The sequence below is a fragment of the Anolis sagrei genome, chromosome X (assembly GCF_037176765.1).
Source record: "Anolis sagrei isolate rAnoSag1 chromosome X, rAnoSag1.mat, whole genome shotgun sequence".
In the NCBI taxonomy this organism is placed as follows: domain Eukaryota; kingdom Metazoa; phylum Chordata; class Lepidosauria; order Squamata; family Dactyloidae; genus Anolis; species Anolis sagrei.
The window spans coordinates 90,430,404-90,452,065 of NC_090034.1; the positions used below are offsets into that span (position 1 = coordinate 90,430,404).

The 21,662-nt window shown below is 40.2% G+C and overlaps 1 protein-coding gene across 1 annotated transcript in view; it reads right to left on the bottom strand.

Annotated features, from left to right (window-relative positions):
* Positions 1 to 10,518: 10,518 nt before the first annotated feature.
* LOC137094823 (HAUS augmin-like complex subunit 5) overlaps positions 10,519 to 21,662 on the bottom strand; it is a 32,685-nt gene continuing 21,541 nt past the window's right edge. The window contains exons 16-19 of the mRNA XM_067460689.1: positions 21,378 to 21,492; positions 20,033 to 20,171; positions 18,250 to 18,382; positions 10,519 to 16,353 (exon numbers count right to left, since the gene is read on the bottom strand). Of these exons, the coding sequence (XP_067316790.1) occupies positions 16,224 to 16,353; positions 18,250 to 18,382; positions 20,033 to 20,171; positions 21,378 to 21,492 (517 nt within the window). The 3' untranslated portion in view covers positions 10,519 to 16,223. The remainder of the gene's footprint in view (positions 16,354 to 18,249; positions 18,383 to 20,032; positions 20,172 to 21,377; positions 21,493 to 21,662) is intronic.

Genomic DNA, 21,662 nt, shown 5'->3' on the forward strand with positions numbered 1-21,662 from the left:
CCCTCAGTTTTACTTTATGATAAAAAAATAGCTTTGTGAACATAGTATGCAATTTTAACAATCAATAAACTTTTGCCCATTGCTTGAAAGTTCCAGTTGCTTGGGTTCAGGTTAACCGAGAACCTATTGGAATACTTTTTATATTATTGCATTTTATATTGTATCTATTTATTTTTCTATGGGAATGGTCTATGGTCAAACAATAATAAACTACTACTGGTCCTATAAATGCTATTGTGTTCTGTCCCCTATAATTTGAGGCTCTTTCTCTATGCTTCTTTTCCTCCTCTGACTCCAGGCATGGAGACTTGGTGGCAAAGTTGGATGGAGCCTCCTCTGCAAATGGTCCCAACTGGAGCAGAGACTGGAGTAACAGGTAAGGGTCTAGTTATTCTTTAACTATAGAGAGAAACAAATACCACAATCTGAGAAATAATTTAGAGCCCCCAAACTAAGGTCCAAGGGTCGGATGTGGCCCTCCTGGCCCCTGCCCTAAACTTTAGAGATAGGGTCGCCCTAAGTCTGAAATAACTTGAAGGCACACAATATCTAACTTCTTTTCTTCATTAAGAGTGAACCAGTGTTAGTATGTAGCATGTGCAATCCATAGTTCTAAATGGTTCTAAAGCACTTACAAAACTAAAATTCTGGTGGTGAAAACTAGAGGGCGTTGGTGCTTTGCTTCTACAGTGTTGCTAAAGTTCTGGTAGTGAAAATTTCAGAACTCTAACAAAACTTTCAAAATTTCATTATTATTACCTTATTGAATATTTTTATGACAGAACCAATTAGGAACTGCCATTTATAATGAAATTTTGAAACTTTTGTTAGAGTTCTGAAATTTTCACCACTAGAACATTAGCAACACCGTAGAAGCAAAGCACCAGCGTCTCCTAGTTTTCACCACCAGAATTTTAGTTTTGTAAGTACGTTAGAACCATTTAGAACCATGGATTGCACATGCCTATTAGTATGGTATGTATCCAAATTTTGGAAGTGCGCTTTCAGTGTTGCACAGAATACTTTGTGAAATTGATTATTTAGCACAAAATACGTTAAACCAGAGCTAGGTAAAATAAAGATAGAAATGATAGATGAAAGAGCAACGATTCACTTCTTGTGGTGGATATGTTTTGCATAGATAGTCTGATTGCTTGCAAATTTAAATGTTGTGTTGTTGAAGGCTTTCATGGCCGGAATCACTGGGTTGCTCTGAGTTTTCCAGGCTGTATAGCCATGTTCCAGAAGCATTCTCTCCTGATGTTTAATTTAAAAAAATTAAAAATTCTAAAATCAGTACAGGAAATAAAGAGCAACATTCAAAAAACATGGGAATTCCAGACAGGAAGTTACCAGGGCCAGCTAACACCACCCAACAAAGTATTCCCCAGGGCAGGAAGCAACCAGGCTTTGAAGCTGCAAGGCCATTCAATGCTAATCAAGGTGGTCAATTGCAACTTTAACACACTTGCCTCAAAGAGACAACAGTTCTTTCTCTCACCGTGGACATTTCACACATCTCACTTGCCTAGTTTCCAACAGACCTTAAAAACTCTGAAGATGCCTGCGAAAAGTCTGGAGAGAATGCTTCTTGAATATGGCCATTCAGCCCAGAAAATTCACAGCAACCCATTTAAAAGTTGCTGGTTGTTGACCTCTTTTGGAACAGAAGAACAAGACTAGTCCCTCATAAAACGTTTTCAGGGATTGGTGATAGCTGAGTGCTACACTACTCCCCCCCCCCCCAATTTAAAAAACTTAACAAATATTCATTTCTCTCACTTTCTTCCTCCAAGATTTTGCAGAAGATTACAGGAAGATGTTTCAGGAGGAAGATTTTGGCACAGTAGATTCCTGGTTTCTGCCAGAAAGTGAGATGGATCAACAACTGTCAGGATGGACTGCTGGAAGTTATCTAGCTGAGCTTGAAGGCTTTGAGAAGGAAATGCCATTCCACCATACATCTGGCATGAAAGGTACAAAACAAAACTAAAAACTATTCCTGTCATGTGGTTGCTGACTGGGGGAATCCTTTGTTGGGAGATGTTATCTGGCCCTGATTGATTCTTGTCTGGAATTCCCCTGTTTTCGAAGTTTTGCTCTTCATTTTCTGTCCTAATTTTAGAGTTTTTAAAAATACTGGTAGCCAGATTTTGTTCATTTTTATGGTTTTCTCCTTTCTGTTGAAATTGTCTACATGTTTGTGGATTTCAATGGCTTCTCTTTGTAGTCTGACATGCGAGTTGTTAAGAGTGGTCTCACAACCTGCAAGGATGCCTGTCTCAGATATGGGCAAAATATCAGGAAATAATGCTCTGGAACATGGCCATAGAGGCCAGAAAAGTTACAGCAACCCAGCTAATTTATTGTTTAGATGAACTATTTAACACGAAAAGCAAGTGTTTGAGGTTTGCTTCTTTGTCATCCCTTTTTCCTTTGGGGCCAGGGCCCAATTATATAGTTGAGTCAGGGCTTGCAAGGTCCAGATATCTGAATTTTTGGATTAACAGGAATGATGAGATTGGATTGCTGTGAGTTTTCCGGGTGGTATGGCCATATTCCAGAAGCAATCTCTCCTGACGTTTCACCCACATCTAGGGCAGGCATCTTCAGAAGAAGAAATGGTATTTTGGAAAGAGAATGTAAATTGAAGTGGCTCGGAAGGAGAGGAGGGGGGGGCACAGAGGTGAACAAAAAAAAGTTTACAAGATATATATACACTTATAGTTGATGTAATGAATTGAGTATGGAATATAAGAGTATTGAAGGTATTGATGTATTGATGTATTCTAAGAAAACCAATAAAATATATATTAAAAAAATGAGCTCCTGGTGGAACAAAAATCTGATTTCCTTTCCAGCTTTCCCTGATTTCACCAACACCTGCCTGGAACTGACTCAGACCTATTCCTGCCTGGATTACCGGGAACCATATAACGGAGGTGAGAGTTCATTGAGACGTAATAGGTCAAAGATGCTCATATGTGGGGAATTGAGGAACTCTCTGGCACATTAAAGCATTCATGGTCACCAAAGGAAAGGAGGCTATCTTCTCAATGCAGAAGTAGAGGTAGGGAATTGTTTGCTTTCTAAACAATTTGGGATTCTATTCTCATCTGCCCCACCAAGTGTGGCCAATGGTAAACATGTATGGGAAATGGATTCCATAATAACTGGAGGGCGACATGTTTCCTGTCCTTAGGAATAAGAGCCAACCATTTTGTCAATGTTAAGCAGTTTTGAATCTGATTTAATATCTGGATAGGAGTGCTTGAAAAATCCTCGTATGTCCCCTTGAGCCCCACAATTGAAAAAATAATGGATGTAATATACTTAAATGCCTCCATACAATTAAGTTGGAAAAAGTATTATTTTTAATTGTTCCTGCCTTTTCTGTTACTGAAAGTTGATCTAAACAGTAAACAATAAGATCTGAAACAATGTAACACCCCAAGGAAAATTTGGTAAGGATCAGTATAGGTCAGGCATGGGCAAACTTCAGCCCTCCAGGTGTTTTGGACTCCAACTCCCACAATTCCTAACAGCCTATCGGCTGTTAGGAATTGTGGGAGTTGAAGTCCAAAACACCTGGAGGGCTAAAGTTTGCCCATGCCTGGTATAGGTGCATCTGAACCACAGAATTAATGTAGTTCCGACACTGACTATTATGGATCAATGCTATGAAACAGTAGTTGGAAAGTTACTACAAAGTACATAAATAAATAAACATCATCATAAGATACAGATGGTTCTGAGTATAGATAACATGGATACAGTGGTAAGATGAGCTTCCTGGTGATGTTCCTTTTTTTGGCCTTTCCTGCCTTCAGCTTCCAGGCCAGTCCTCCAGCAGGAGTGTGTCCCATCACATATGGAGGCCACTTGCTATCCTGTCCCTGCTGCTCCACAGCCCTTGACTTCTCCGCGGTGCCTTTCTTCTCCTGTGGAGCAACTCTCCCCACAGCAGCCTTTGCTTGCAGTTCCATGGACGGAGCAAGAGAAAGGTAAGAACATAGGAGACCGCCTCGTTTATAGAGTCCCTGGTGGTGCAATGGGTCAAACTCTTGTGCTAGCAAGACTTCTGACCGACAGATCAGTGGTTCGAATCTGGGGAAAGCAGGTTGAGCTCCCTCTGTCAGCTCCAGCTCCCTATGTGAGAGGACATGAGAGAAGCCTCCTACAAGGATGGTAAAACATCAATCATCCGGGTGTCCCCTAGGCGACGTTCTTACAGACGGCCAATTCTCTCATGCCAGAAAATTGCATTCAAAGCACCCCCAATAGATAGCCATCCAGCCTCTGTTTAAAAGCCTCCAAAGAAGGAGCCTCCATCACACTCCGGGGCAGAAAGTTCCACTTCTGAACAGCTCTCACAGTCAGGCAGTTCTTCTTCATGTTCAGATGGAATCTCCTTTCTTGTAGTTTGAAGCCATTGCTCCGCGTCCTAGTCTCCAGGGAAGCAGAAAACAAACTTGCTCCCTCCTTCCTATGACTTCCTCTCACATATTTATATAAATAAAAATGTAATGTTCGTTTGTGGGATTAACACAACTCAAAAACCACTGGACGAATTGCTGTCAAATTTGGACACAAGACCTAACAACCCAATGTATGCCCTTCACTCAAAAAATTGATTTTGTCATTTGGGAGTTGTAGTTGCTGGGATTTATAGTTCATCTACAATTAAAGAGCATTCTGAACTCCACCAATGATGGAATTGAACCAAACGTAGCAAACAGGACTCTCATGACTAACAACAGAAAACACTAGAAGGGTTTTGTGAGCATTGACCTTGAGTATGGGAGTTGTAGTTCAGCTACATCCAGAGAGCATTGTGGACTCAAAAAAATGATGGATTTGGACCAGACTTGGCATGGATATTCCATATGCCCAAATATGAACACAGATGGAGTTTGGGGGACATAGACCTTGACATTTCGGAGTTGTAGTTAATGGGATTTATAGATAACCTACAATCAAAGAGCATTCTGAACCCCACCAATGACAGAATCGGGGCAAATTTCCCACACAGAACCCCCATTTCTCAAACCATCCAGTCTAACTCCCTTCACCAGGGCAAGAAAACATAAAGCCCTCCTGACAAAAGCCAGCCAGCCATAGATGTAGATAGATATATATGATTCACACACAGAGAGACATATAGTATCATAGATTTGAAAGAAACCCCTAAAGAAAGACAATTATATGTTGCATGTTCCAGAGTAGGCAAACTGGACAATCTCCACATCAACACTGACAAAGAAACAGCAAGAAATATTGTTTACCCTCAAACATAAAGAAATTACGTATATTAGAAACCAACACTTTCTCATTTCTTTATTTTCCAGATCACCCGACTGGGCCACAGCAACGCCTGGCAGAGGACAGATAGTTTATGCATATATACATTCTTATATATATCTTCTACAGTTTCAGAAGTGTTCCTTTATAGTTGCCCAAAAATATCTATTTTCCCTTAAAATATATTTGCCTTTAAATCATGCTCTTGAGAGACATAAATAAGCAAACTTCTTTAAAAGTAAAAATAGTTGGTTTTATTAGAAATTTCATAATCTATAGGAAATTCCAGTGCATTGTAACCTTATTGCAAAGGTAAACATTAAGTCACCTCCGTTTGGCAAATGTTAATCCCCATGAACACTGAGACCACCTGACAATCACTAGTCAAAAGAAAAGTATGACCTTGTTAGAAGTCAACTCTTAAGACAAGTAATATTCATAAAGTATTAATGTAATATATTGTATATACACATTATATTTATAATATTATAATATAATACAATATAATAATAATATATTATAATAATATATTTTATATCACATGTAATATTACTAATAATATTACAATATAATAGTATAGTACAATATAGTAATATATAATACTGATATTGTACTATGCTAATAATATAATATATTGTGTGTGTGTGTGTATGTGTATATATATATATATATGTATGTATATATATATATATGTGTGTGTGTGTGTGTGTGTGTGTGTGTATATATATATATTGTAAGCCGCTCTGAGTCCCCTTTGGTGTGAGAAGGGTGGCATATAAATGTCGTAAGTAAATAAATAATAGCACACAGGTAGCTCAGCTGTTAAACTGAAGAACCATGTCTTTGAACGGCCAAGGATAAAGATATGCCACTACAAAATTTATCTGGTTAGCAGAGGATGGTTGTTTCTTTGAAGTAGAATTTGCAGTTGTAACTGCCCAAAAAGATGTACACTCCCTTAAAAACTCTTAGTTAAAACATGCACTCAAGTGACAAAACTAAGTCATATTCTTTGAAAAATAACATATCAGTGTTACTAACAGACTTGTATATATTCACCATACAGGCACATAATCTTTCAATGTCTTTAAGTGTATCTGTACTCACTCAAGTCCATGAGCACACACATCCACCTCCAATGAAGTGGTAAGCAGACTTGTAACATTGACATCCAAAAGCAAATATGCATCCACCTCCACAGAGATCTGATGCAAACTGAACATAACATGGAGTCTTGAGTCTGCACATGCTCAGTACAATCATCTCTATAACTCCTCCCACACCAAAGAGGTCTGCCAAACTGACAAATCAGCATACACATAGAATACAGGTTAACAAATATATACATTAACCAACAGTTGGTGGAATCTTGGAAGGTTGCTATTTCCAACAGGTTTACTCACAAACTTCATGTATTGAGCATACAGGTACTTTGCTTATCAATCCAGTTACAAGTAGATTTGAAGTAGTTTCCCTGTGTAGGTAACACAGGGCATCATTCTTAGAATCAACAGTCCATGGTCCAAAGCATCTCTCTGTTTTGAGAATCTAATCGAGTCTCTGTGGTCTGTTTCAACTAACTTCTCAAAGCATACATCTGCTTCTACTGAAGTCTCCAAGCTGAACTGTTTCTACAGTCTTCTAAAGGCAAAAAACTTCTAAAGTGAAATCTGAGCCCTGAACAAGCCCATACCTGATCACATGGCCTGTAGCCCCTCCCATAACAAAGAGTTAAACTAAAATTGCAAACCAATACACACATATAAAATACAGTAAGCAATTATACATTGTTATATAATTAGTATATACTACCTGTCTAAACACATCTCCTTCAATGAACCAGCTAGGACATTAAAATCGTTTGGGGAGGCCCTGCTCTCAATCCCGCCTGCGTCACAAATACATTTGGCGGGGACGAGAGAAAGGGCTTTCTCAGTGGTGGCCCTTGGCGATGGAACGCCCTTTCTAGAGACATTAGATTGGCCCCTTCCTTTTAGCATTTCATAGGAAAGTTAAGACCGGGTTGTTTGAGCATGCGTTCAAAAAGGCAGTGTAACAAATATAGGAACATAAAACGACTAGATGATGAGATTGGATCCCAATTTTAACTAAGAGACGCTAACGAGTTATGTTGTATTGACTTTGTAATGACTGTATATTTATGCCATTGTTTTTAATTGTTTTAATTATTTTTATAATGTTGAGCATTGAATTTTTGCTACTGTAATCTGCTTTGAGTTGCCCGAAGGGCTGAGAAAAGCAGTATATAAATGGAGTAAATAAATAAGTAAATAAATAAATAAATAAATAAAACATACATAACACCTAGCGGAGGCTTGAGAAGGTTGAAATTTCCAACAATTGCCTATTACAGATGTACAGAGTGTGTCCTGCCTTTAAGCAATATCCTCTTTCCCAAAAGTCCAAAATAGGTTAGAGGACATTGAAGATTCCTATTCTTTTTCACCCAACCCCAAGCTCTGTGCTCCTATTATCAGAAATCATGTTCATAAATCATTTTTTAAAAGATTTTTTAAAAATTAGAGTCGAACAAGTAGAGTATAACATAACCACATTTCCTTCTGAGGGAGTTTAGAAGACATCATAGGCGACATATACAGTATATATTTTTTACAATTTAGCAAAAAAGAGAAAAAAGATTTCATAAGTAATCACCCTCGTCTCCTACTTGTTTCCATCCCTTTTTAATTGTTTCCTCCTTAATGTACCATTGTTCCTTTCAGAGCAAGCCTTCTCAAGGGTGATGCCACCACATTACTGGGATAAGACGCCTGAGCCAGCCATCTTCAACCAACACAGCACTGCAGATTGCGATTCATGTCACTGTGAGCCACCCAAGAAGATCCGGAGAAAAAGAGAGCGAAAGACATGGAGAGAAGCTGGTGCCACTATTGTGTCCCAGACAGGTAACACTGAATAAGGAATATGGGATTGGAACAGGAGGGTACAGGATATAGTAATTTAAATGCTGGTGCTTTTGAAATACAAAATGATTTGGAACTAGTAAGGTAAAGGTAAAGGTTGACATTAACTCTGGGGTGTGGTGCTCATTTCCATTTCTAAGCCGAAGAGCCAGCATTGTCTGTAGACACCTCCAAGATCATGACTGCATGGAACGCCATTATCTTCCTGCCGGAGCAGTACCTATTGATCTACTCACATTTGTATGTTTTCAAACTGCTAGGTTGGCAGAAGCTGGGGCTAACAGCGAGAGCTCACCCCGCTCCCTGGATTTGAACCACTGACCTTTCTGTCAACAAGCAGCTCTGCGTTTTAACCCGCTGTGCCATCAGGGGTATCTTTGGAACTAGGTTTCTTTAAAAAATACAAGCTCCCAAACATAAGGCACCCCAGACTTTAGGGGCAGCTTCAAAGGCCCTTCTGTCTGCAGTGGCAACACCCAAGCTTAAGAACATCTTGCTTTTGAAGGTCTCCCAGATCTTTAATGTTTCTGCTATATTTTCATAGAATTATAGAGTTGGAAGAGACCTTGTGTCCAACTGCCTGCCAAGAAGCAGGAAAATCACATTCAAAGCACCCCTGGCAATGGCCACTCGGCCTCTGTTTAAAAGCCTCCAAAGATCCTCCACCACACCCTGGGCCAGAGAGTTCCACTGCTGAACAGCTCTCATAGTTAGGAAGTTCTTCGTAATGTTCAGGTGGAATCTCCTTTCCTGTAGTTTGAATCCATTGCTCCGCGTCCTAGTCTCCAGGGCAGCAGAAAACAAGCCAACTCCCTCCTCCCTATGACTTCCCCTCATATATTTATGCATGGCCCTCATTATGTCTCCTCTCATCCTTCTCTTCTGCAGGCTAAACATGCCCAGCTCTTTAAACTGCTCCTCATAGGGCTTGTTCTCCAGACCCTTGATCATTTTAGTCACCCTGCTCTACACATACCAGCTTGTCAATATCTCCTTTCAATTGTGGTGTCCAGAATTGGACAGTGTGATTTCAGATGTGGTCTAACCAAGGCCGAATAGAGAGGTAGCATGACCTCCCTGGATCTCGACACTCGACTCCCATTTATGCAGGCCAAAATCCCATTGGCTTTTTAAGCTTCCGCATGACACTGTTGACTCATGTTTAACTTGTTGTCCACGAGGACTTCCAAGAACTTTTTCATATGGACTGCTGTTTTTTGTGTGACCAACAAGGTGTAAAATACTGGTCAAATTTTGTGTTTATCATGTTTTGAAGGTAGTAAGTTTTCATTTCCATTTAACTGCTTTGAATCACTGTTGGGAGAAAGTAGACCATGGGAGAGTGTAATATGCCCTTCCTGCCATGCCTTTCGAAAGTGTTGGAGCTGCCTGGGGATTTAGATAAAGAAGCCATCTTGCATTTGGTTCAGAAGAATGGCTTTCCTTGTTCTTGAGTTGCACTCTTATATTACAACAGCTCTGAGTTCAAGCTCCATTGGAGGTCTTACTCTTATTCATATTGGCATTTATTTCTGTGCAGGTTCTGGACCCATTCAGCTCTGGCAGTTTCTGTTGGAACTGCTGCAGGATGGCTCATGCCAGGCCTTCATCTGCTGGACAGGGAATGGCTGGGAATTTAAGCTGTGTGATCCTCATGAGGTGAGGTCCCCTTCTCTCCACCTTATGAAGCTGTGATGTTATACCTGCTCATTATGTACCTAGCAGAACATTCTTTCCATATGTAAAAGTTGAGCCTGCACTTTCATCCAAAACCCCATCCCCTAAATTAGAAGGAGCAAACCAGAAAGGAATTTCAGTACTTTTTGCTTAAACAATATCTCAGCAACCATATAAAGTACCCTTACTTTAGGACAAAGTGTTTAAAATACATAACTTGAAAATAAGTATATTTAGAAAAGCATGTTTTGTGAAAAAAAAAATAAGTTAAAATATATATTTATGAGCTTGATTGTCGTTTCTTAAAAAATGATGAAACAGACAGCGCTGTACAGAATATGCACATACGAAACCAACATGGACTGAAATAGACTAATGTATCCATTCCTAACTACCTCTGAATAACAGATGGGAAACAGAATGGGCGTAAACAGTAGCGTCCCTGCCCAACTAGTGTGGGTTTCTCACTGTGGTCAGCAAGATGGTGTTACAATTATCCATGTTGTAAGGCTCTGATATTCAAATAATCTTATTGCCAAATAAGCCAAAGGAATGGCACAAAAGTTCCAGCTAATGTTTGGAGCACTTCACGTAGTATTTTGAGAAGTACGTTTATTTATTTACTGCATTTGTATACCACCTTTCTCAGCCAGAGGTGTCTCAAGGCGATTCACAGTCGGCAGTGATTTGATGCCATAACAAATATCAAAATACAGTTAAAACAATTGTAAAAACAATTCAACATTTAAAATGTAACATAAAAAGCAAATGTATCTGTAAAAACAAGATCCCAGACATTATAATATATGACTAGGACCCACATGTGGTTGCAAATAGTGTGTAAATGACATTAGTAGAAGAGATTGGTTCCCCTACCACAGAGGTTCTCAACTTTCCTAATGCTGAGACCCCTTAATACAGTTCCTCATGTTGTGGTGACCATCAACCATAAAATTATTTTTGTTGCTATAACCATAATTTCACTACTGTTACGAATTGTAATGTAAATATCTGATATGTAGGATGTATTTTGATTCACTGGACCAAATTTGGCACAAATACACCCAAATTTTGTCATTTGGCAGTTGTAGTTGCTGGGATTTATAGTTAACCTACAATCAGTGAGCATTCTGAACTCCAAAGATTGAATTGAATCAATCTTGGCACACAGAGCTCCCATGACTAATGGAAAATAGTGGAAGGGTTTTGTGGTCATTGACCTTGAGTTTTGCAGTTGTAGTTCAGCTACATCCAGAGAGCACTGTGTAACAATAATGGATCTGGACCAAACTTGGCATAAATACCCAATATGGACAAATGTGGTAGAGTTTGGGGAAAATAGGCCTTGACATTTGGGGGTTGTAGTTGCTGGGATTTATAGTTCATCAACAATCAAAGAGTATTCTGAACCCCACTGATGATAGAATTGGGCCAAACTTCCCACAAAGAACCTCTATGACCAACAGAAAATACTGTGTTTTCTGGTGGTCTTTGGTGACCCCTCTGACACCCCATCATGACCCTCCCCAGGGGTCACGACCCCCAGGTTGAGAAATGCTGATCTAAGATGACTGAGCACACTGGGTGCCTTCAGAACCTGTAACTTTTCCCTTCTTCTTAAACCTTTCTAGGTGGCAAGGCGCTGGGGTAAACGGAAGAACAAGCCCCGCATGACCTATGAGAAACTGAGCCGGGGCTTACGCTATTATTACCATAAAAATATCATTCACAAGACCAGCGGTCAGCGCTACGTGTATCGTTTTGTCCGTGACATTCAGGATCAATTTTCTGAAATAATTCGGAGCTAGAGAACACAAGTAGCATGTAAGAAGGACATTGATACCTATATATATCTCCAAAAACCTTTGGAATGCCAGAAGAGATAGTAGGTGAAGCTCTTTTATAGACTGCTCTTCATCATTTGTGCTCTCCTTCAAAGCAAAGCTGTAACAGGCTTAGCATAAACATTGAATCATAGAGTTGGAAGAGACCTCATGGGCCATCCAGTCCAATCCCTGCCAAGAAGCAGGAAAATTGCATTCAAAGCACCCCTGAAAGATGGCCATCCAGCCTCTGTTTAAAAGCCTCCAAAGAAGCCTCCATCACAGTCAACAGTTTATTAAGTTCCCTTGTCCATATTCTCGTTGGGACTAAGAACTGGATTTACACTGAGGCCTTTTCAAGATTGGCCACATTATCTGTGGAACTCCCAACCAAAAAAGATCTGATTGCCTCTTTTGTTTGGGCATGTAAAAGGTTAGCTAATGTGTGTATGTCAACCGTAAAATAAGATGCATGAAGCTGATTGGTTGGGCTACGCCTGGGGAGCTGGTTGGGCCTGGGACTTTTGGATACTGTTATATTTTTCAGGCTTGGGCTATGCAGGTGCACAGAAAAAAGTAGAAAGAAGGGAGAAGCAAAGAGAGACAGAGTTTGGAGTGTGCTCTTGCTTCATGAGCTGCTGGAGGGAGATTCTCCACATGGACAAAGAAAGACCATTTTAAGTATCTCATAAAGGGACATTATGTGAGTCGGTGCCACCGATCACATGAATTGAAATACGTTGTTCTGAATTACGGAGAGTAAACATCTTGTTCTTTATTGTTCATCTGCATGGCATATTTTCTTTCTCCAGCAAGGCAGTGTGTGGGCTGATCGAATGTGAACTACACATGATTTTCATTCCATCACATCCTTCAATTTTAGTTTTTAGGCAGGCCCTAAAATTGTCCATTTTACCATGATTTTTCATCTAAAATAAAGATGAATCTTTAAATGGTCACTGGAAGTATAAACTATGATATTCTTCTATTGCTCTGCTGGGGAATTGTTTCATGTTTTTCAATTTAAAGTATTATTGACATTTTGGTATAATGTCTATAATATGAATTGTAATGCAAGAAAATAATACATACACCCCAAATAAACTGCAGAGAGTAATGGGCACAGTCAAAGCCCTCACAATATTTAGTAGTGGATTGAATAGTTTGGAACACTTGGCAGGCTCCATATATGTAGCACAGAGGCCCTTTTTGAAAGAAAGCAGAGTTGGTAGCTTTTTATGTACTGAATGCTATGATCTTAATCACTGACATTGTATACTTAACTATTTGTATCCATCTGAAGATTACAGTGGTCTAATGGGTCGGTTTCTTGGGCAGCAATTTTATCTCCACATGCCTGGAATCAATCCTCACCAAACTCAGTATGAATTGGGTTGCTGTGAGTTTTCCAGGAGGTATGGCCATGTTCCAGAAGCATTATTTCCTGACGTTTCACCCACATCTATGGCAAGCATCCTCAGAGGTTGAGGAATCAACTGACCTCACCTCTGAGGATGCCTGCCATAGATGTGGGCGAAATATTGAGAGAATGCTTCTGGAACATGGCCATACAGTCTGGAAAACTCATAGCAACCCAGCGATTCTGGTCATGAAAGCCTTTGACAACACATCAGTATGAATTGCTTCAAAATGTATAGGGTTATGTCATAATTTTGACCCAGACTGTGAGATTATCAGATACCTAAAACTGTACATCTTGAACTCATTCTCAGCTTTTCAGCAACAGAAATAGGGATGCTTTTGAAAGGGAAAACTCCAGATCTTCTTGACCGATCAATAGCTGTTTCAGCTCAGAGATCAGAGCTGAACCCAAATGGCAGGGAGAAGAGTTGTGCATTTGTGCATATAAGGTTGTGCAAGGTCATGGATATGACCTTCCATAAAGCCTGAAGGGCACAAAGTCACACAACCTGGAATTGTGTGTGTAACGTCATGACTGGATCATGGTTCAGAGGTCCATGGAACTCCCAAACAACTGTATATGAATCATGTGCTCCTGTTCCTTGCTTATAGAGGGAGCAGACAAACCAACCACTGGTTGTCAACCTATACTTTGTTTACTGTAACATGCGAATACAGCAGGCAGGGCTGTAGCCAAAGGGGGGGGGGGGTTACTCATGAATTTAACTGGTTAACCAAATCCCCATGCTAAGTCAATGGGAAGCAAACATTAAACAAGAACTGCAAGCACTATCTCATGTACATTTTGACGATTTGTTCACACGGTCATTACAGTAATAGCTGATATAGTGGAAGCAACCAAGTTGACCCACCCATAACTGGCAGGCAAAGCCTAAGGCATGACTTGGAGGGGGGATTTGAAGGCCCTCATGAAGAAGACCACACTTGGTGGGGGCAGTTGACAGGAGTGGAGCTGCAGGCTATTTAAGGCTGCTCTCTCCCCCCCCCCCCCCCGCCCATTCCTTGCTGTGCTCTTTGCTTCAGCATGAAGTAGGTTACTAATGGGGCATTAGGCATTTCCCACCTTGCTCCCCGCTCCCTTTTTCCAAATAGTAGGGTTCCCACTGCTATGCCTATATACTGTATGGGTCATTTTCAACTCTTAAATGTTTGAAAACATACATAAGAAGCAAAATGGGGCAAGAAAGACTGGACTTGAACTCTTGAGTGCCCTCTCAAGACAAGTTTATCGATGGAGCCTGATTTCTGTCCAAGTGTATTGACACAGTTTACAAGGGTTTCCAACAGACTTGTAGTATTCTTTTGTAACTATAAATTACCAAATAATAGCCATTTTCAGTTATTTCAAGACCTGAAAATAGATTTACAGTAGAGCCTCGCTTATCCAACCTTCACTCATCCAACATTTTGTATTATCCAACACAGTCTGCCTCCCGCCCAGATACACAGCTGTTTCAATACATTGCGATGTTTGGATGCTAAATTTGTAAATACAGTAATTACTACATAACGTTACCATGTATTGAACTGCTTTCTCTGTCGATTTGTTGTAAAACATGGTGTTTTGGTGTTTAATTTGTAAAATAATAACATAATTTGACGTTTAATACGCTTTTCCTTAACCTCTCATTATCCAACATTTTCGCTTATCCAACGTTTTGCTGGTCCGTTTATGTTGGATAAGCGTGACTCTACTGCAATAAACATATATAATGAACCATACTATTTAAATTATTTTGTGTTATGAAACTACTTTTCATGATTCGCTAAAAAAAAAGTTTCAACCCCCCCCCCCCCATTTTTTCTGGCTATGGCCCTGACAGCAGGACCTCCCTGGCTTTCCTGGAGCAGAGACAGATAAATATCTCGTTTGGTTCAAAATAAGCCAGCATGGACCAACACATTGATTTGCTCTCAGCTAACAGGAACTGGACAGAATTCCAAGAAGTCATGAGGCCCAAACATGGCTGTACTTCCCTACCCCACCCCATTGAAGTTCCACTCCAAAGTATGTCATTCCATTTCACAGAAAGTACGGCTAGGCTTTTAAATACAACACAGTTTTGTGGAGTTTTTCAAACCCACATATGTAAATTTAATTGTATTTTAACTTCTACATTTGTGACACAAATATTTATTTTTAATTATTATATCCATATGTATGTATATGTATTTACTTTGTTTTTACATTCTATTTGTATTGTATTGTTATCCACTTTGTTATCAGGGAGAAAGGCAGAATAAAAACAAAGTAAAGAATAAAAGAAATATTATTTTTTTAAACTAAAGAAAGGTTAGTCACACACCCGCTGACTATCTTATACAATGTAATACTGTATTTCCCATCAATCTATTTAAGCAACAAGGAGGACGGAAGCAAAGCTTGTGCAAATTGGTAGGTAATGCTGGTTGGAAAGGGTTTCACTCTAAAGTGGTAAGTTTTCAAAATTCTGAGTAGAACAAGGAATTGGAAGTGTCCAACAATGTCACCCCTCTCTGCAGAAAAAGACTTGAATTTCTAGGTAGTGGTTATTCCTTTTGTCCAATGCCTTTTCATTTCTTGCTTCTCAAACTGTGTCAAGCCCAGATCTACATTTCACAAGAGTTAAGCCCACTTTTGTGTAGCCCACCAACCTCAAATCTAGATGGGCAGCTAAGGGATGGAGCAAGAGGTAACCAATGACAAATGTGTATGTCCACATGATGCAATTGCTCCCAATAATGACATGCTTTGCTATTGTCCGCTGCACGAATTATAATTTGATATGAAATGCAATTATTTCACATTTTCCAAAATCAGTTTATTCCAACTGAATCTGAAATTATGAAGACACACTACTTGCTTGTGAATCACACCTACCAAGGCTATTTTCCCAAGAAGTGCAGACAAAACCTCCTCTCGCCTTTAGTCAGTGACTGCTAAATGGTGAAACAAAGTACAGAAATGTCTCAACAACCATGCTTCTGTTAAGCCATGTTCACCCTGGCTCTCGAGCGTCCTTGCCAAGTGGCACTGCCATTGCTTGTGCTGCTTTCAGATCCAGTTGTGTAACTTCTGCTGCTGCAACGTCTTGGAGGCCAAGGTCCAGCGCTCAAGCCACTGCCGCAGTGTGAAGCCATGACGGCGCTCGCCAGGCAGCACAAACTGTCCTGGTTGTTCCCACCTAGAAAGTGAAGACTGGGATGAGTGGCCAGCAAACAGAGCTTCTGCACAAAATGTTTCCAAGATACAACACACCTTACTTGAACCTCCACCTACCCCAGCATCACTGGTTATCAAACTCTTTAAGGATCAATGTATTGTCGAAGGCTTTCATGGCCGGAATCACTGGGTTATTGTAGGTTTTCCGGGCTATATGGCCATAGCCCGGATCCCCTAAAGGTTCTCTGCTCATGTCAGAGGGTTCTGGGAAGGCTTCCATAGTCAACTATGTAGTACACTGCAAGTTTATCAAGCTTGAATTGCTAGCTTTCACAATTGAATGCAGGATACTAAAACAATGATACATTTCTACCTTTAAATGAGTTCATGGTGCAGCTACTTTGTTTTAATGACTATATTTAGATTTTTTTTACTGTTTTTTGAAAAATTGTATCTTGTATGCCCCATGCAAAATTATTTTATATTTTGTTGCTGTGTGCTTTCAAATAATTTTGGACTCATGGAGACCCTCTAATGGAGTTTTCCTGGCAAGATTTGTTCAAAGGGGGTTTGCTTTGCGCTCAGAGGCTTCTGAGGATTCCAACCTTGGCCTTCGGATGTACTCTGACACTTAAACGAAGACACCATGCTGACTCTTGCTATATGAAAGGGAGTGTGAGTGTAATAATTTAAAAATAAAAATATTTCACTACAGTCGCCTTCTCTCATTGCACGTGTGAGTTGGCAGATGGAAGCTTTCAAAACATTAAGAAAGAGTCAGGTGACTGCCTTGAGGTGTAGGTGCAATGGTGTTGTAGAAACAGAAGTTCTGCACTTAAATGATAGAGCTGTATTTGTATATAGAAGTGCAGCTTTCAGATAAGACCAATAGCTCCAGTGGCTGGTTTTATAAGACCAAGCTGATTTCCCTCAGATCCTTGCTTCATTCCATTTATATATACAGGTTGAATATCTCTTAGCAGAAATTTAAGCTGTTTTGGATTTCAGATTTTTTGGGGGGGAGGGGGAGAGATTTTGAAATATCTATATTAACATCTACAGTATGTAGATAAGGAAATATTATGGAAACGGGACTCAAATTTCAACATGAAATTAGTTTAAGACTATACACATAGCTTCTTAAACCAATTTCATGTTGAAATTTGAGTCTTTTAAAAAAGACTTTATACATATAGCTTAGGGGCTGCAGTGGCGCAGCGGGTTGAACCACTAAGCTGCAGGACTTGCTGACCGGAAGGTCAGTGGTTTGAATCCACGGGACGGTGTGAGCTCTCATCATTAGTCCCAGCTTCTGCCAACCTAGCAGTTCGAAAACATGCAAATGTGAGTAAATCAATAGGTACCGCTTTGGCAGGAAGGCAATGGCGCTCCATGCAGTCATGCCAGCCACATGACCTTGCAAGTGTCTATGGACAATGCCGGCTCTTCGGCTTAGAAACGAAGATGAGCACCACCGCCCAGTCGGACTTGACTAGACTTAGTGTCAATGGGAAACCTTTACCTTTACACATAGCTTGAAGATAATGTTATATAATATTTAATAATTATGTGTATGAAACAAAGTTTGAGTACATTGAACCATCAAAAAGCAAAGGCTTCGCTATCTCAGCCACCCATGTGGACAATGTTAGATTTTGGAGTATTTCAGAACTCCAGATAAGGGATCCTCAACCTATATTGACTTTCCACCAAGGGAGGTTAACAAAAAACATCAATCCCACCCCCTTTCTTAAATTTCCTAACAACTCTGTAAAGTAGATTAGGAGGAGAAACTGACCAAAATGGGATTAATGGCTGAGCAGAGAACTGAGATGGGGCCTTGACCACTCCATCCCTCCAGACTCTTGAGCCACTACACCAGACTTGTCCTTGCCCCCATTCTCAGTCTTCTACTCACCAGGCGTCCACGGTGCTCTGCACCTCTTGCCAGCACTCAATGTGGCACCTGCACTGCTTCGTCAGTCGCTGAATCCGAGGCAGGAGCTCACGGACCTGCTCCTGATCATGGGTCTGTATCTCTTCCACGAGGGCTGCAGGGGCGGAATTGGTTTGTTTATTCATTAGGACTGGAATTCAGAAGTAAGAACTGATTTGACCCCACTTGACTCTTAGTTTGACATCCCAAACATTTCCAATCAGCAAACTTTGGGAGTTTTAGGAAACTGTTGCCTTTGGCCCAGCTTTTAATATGGAAGGAATTCTAAGAACTCTAAGTTCTAACAGCCAAACCTTTGTTTCATTCAAATCATAAGCAAAGTCAACCACATCAATCTGGACAACATCGGATGACTTTCAAGTAAGTAACAAAACACACTGCAGAGGTACGAATACTGGGATTATTTTTAAAAAACTTTCCATCATGGGCTTCGGTTTTTGTGACTGACCATAGATACCTTTCACAGACAGAATCCAAGTAAGACAGTTTTGTAAATTGGCAACTGACTTCCAGTTTCTATCCATAAACAAAAGAGGCAAGGGAAATGTGTTTTTGTGAATTTACCAATAGCAGGTTTATAGAAAGATTCTAGGGGCATTCCTAATGGCCTAAAGAAATGACCTGGTTTAGTGTACATGTTTGAACTGCAATATTTGATTTAGAAAGAATAATATAGAATCCCTGATATGGGTTAGATATTGTACATCAACTTTGCTCCTCCCACATCCGGGGTTTCAATTACCTACAGTTTCAGTGATCTGCGTCTGACAAAATATGACTTCCTTCAGCATTTTTTAAATCCCCCAGGTCATTCTATGGTACATATTTACCATATGTTGACTACGATATCTCACTAGAGGACCTAATGATGACTAGCTATATCCTAATTCCTCCAGTGCAGCTCTATGGTATATTTCTGTTCGTTTGCTACCACTTGTAGTTTCATGTATCCATGCAAACTCCTGGAACATATTCCCATCAGATACAAGGATTATACTATATTATATTTCCAAATTCAATTTTTTATGTCAAAATGACTTGATCAGAATACTTCTCTTTACAGCAACATTTACATCCTTTATATAGCTTTTAAAAATTTAAGCAGAAAAGACACTGAAAAACGACACATTATAGCACACAGAACACCAGACTACTATATGCTATCATTGTCCAAATATCTATCCTGCAAGAGTAATAATAATAATAATAATAATAATAATAATAATAATCTTTATTTATACCCTGCCACCATCTCCCCAATGGGGACTCGGAGTGGCTTACATGGGACCAAGCCCGGACAACATATTACAACAAAATAAAACCAGAGCATAAACAATAAACAACATCATCAGATTACATAAAAATAATAAAATAAAATTATAAACACAATCATAAAATAACATTCCAATAAGCACAATCACAATAACAATGGGCGGGCCACATGTACAGGATAAAAACAATTCTAAACTCTCATCTATTTAACTCGCTGTGGTATTCCTGGTTTCATTGTCAATCTCTGCAGAATATTTCAGTATCAGAGACAGGCCAAACAAGCTTGCCAAATATAGTATTGGGATCCATTCATTGTTACTTATGTTTTATGAAACACTATTTTGTTTTGGTTTTGTTAAAGGAATGGAAAAACCTCCATAGAAGTATTAAGCACTGGAAACTGTCTCGTAACCCTGGGATTTGCTGGTTCTGTAAAGGACTGGGCAAAGCTGTGACTGGAGAGTCAACTCACCCTGAATGTTGGGCTCTGGAGCCTCGTCCAGCTGGTGCTGCAGGTTGCCCAAAGCTTGCTGTTTGGATGTTAGTTGGGCACGCAGACCAAAGACCATCTTCTTCAGGTCAGCCATGTGGAAAAGGAGCTGCTCAGGGGCCTATAGAGGGGCAGAGAAAGGCAGAGGTTTGGTAGGGGAAAGAACACAGGCTCACTTCTGCATCCAAGGGGGGGATACGTTCAGCCCTCCTGATGCCTGATGACAACTCCTTCCAACCCTAAGTAAATTCTGGGGGGCCAAATGTTCTCTATTCTTGAGCTGCAAGCACTGGAAACATTTCCAAGACTTTCTGGAAAGCCGAACCAACAATCCTGTGTGAACCCTGTCTGATTTGGAAATATTTATTATTTATTTATTTACAGTACTTACATTCCACCCTTCTCATCCTGAAGATGACTCAGGGTGGATCACACAACCTGTATACGGCAAACATTCGATGCAGATTATACAATGACAAGACAGACAACAGATAGAGGTATGTATAGTCTTTTCCTCCTCACTCGGCATCTTTTAGAGGCTGTGCTCGGTTCTGACCATGGAGGTGGGCTGTTGCTCCATCTCCTTGCTAAAGAGCTTTCTTTGTAAACTTTGCTCCAAAACACAGTGCCTAAAATACCTCCCCACTTAATGTGGTTCCTAGTCACCTACTCACATGACTGCTTTCGATCCGCTAGGTGGGTGGGGAGCTGGGCTGAAGGTCAGGAGCTCACCCTGACCCAGCATCAAACTGTCAAGCTTTTGACTGGCAAATCTACTGCAGCTGCAGCTGGTGATTAATCTTCTGTGCTAAAGCCATTGTGTGGGAGATGGCCACAATTTTTTTTTTACTGGAACGAAGTTTGATGAGGGCACACTTTGCTCTAGAGAAGAATCACTAATCCTGAAAGTGTTTTGGAACAGTGTTTTGGATGGGAAGAAGCTGGCACTCAAAAAACAGCCTGAGTCTCCCCTTCACACTCAGCTCTCATCCTTTCAAAAATATTCTTGTAAAGGGCATGCAGCCTATCATTCCTTCAGAACAGTATTCTTTTACTATACAGGAATGTAATCTATGTCTCTGCAGAGGTTCTTTTGATTGTGGCTCCCATCATCCCCTACTATCAGCTAGATCTGATGAGATTTGTAGTGTAACATTTGCAGGATTACTTTGATCTATTGTAACGGGCAACGGCTCTTGAGAGTCCATGACCATCAGTTACTTCTAACTTTATATGGAATTGTTTTTGTGTTAACCTGACATGATTCAGCTCTAATTTGCTACTTCTGATTTTTTCTAGATGTGTCCCAATGGTGGGAGATACGTACCTTGTAAAGGGGGAAGGCAGCTCCACTACACACATTGAGAAAAGCTCGGTACTCTGCTGGTGCCATCCGGCTCAAGCGGTGGATAGAAAGCTCATGGGCAGGAATGTACTTAGAACTGGAAGATACGGGAAGAAAGACAGGTGTCTTCAAATTCAAAGTTCACTGAAAGTAATACCTTCTGCTCTCAATGCCCTTGCATTTCATGTCATCATAGACTACACACCACACTGGATGAAGCCTTTCATTCTGCAGCAAAAAAGGCCACATTTTGGGACTGGCTTCAAT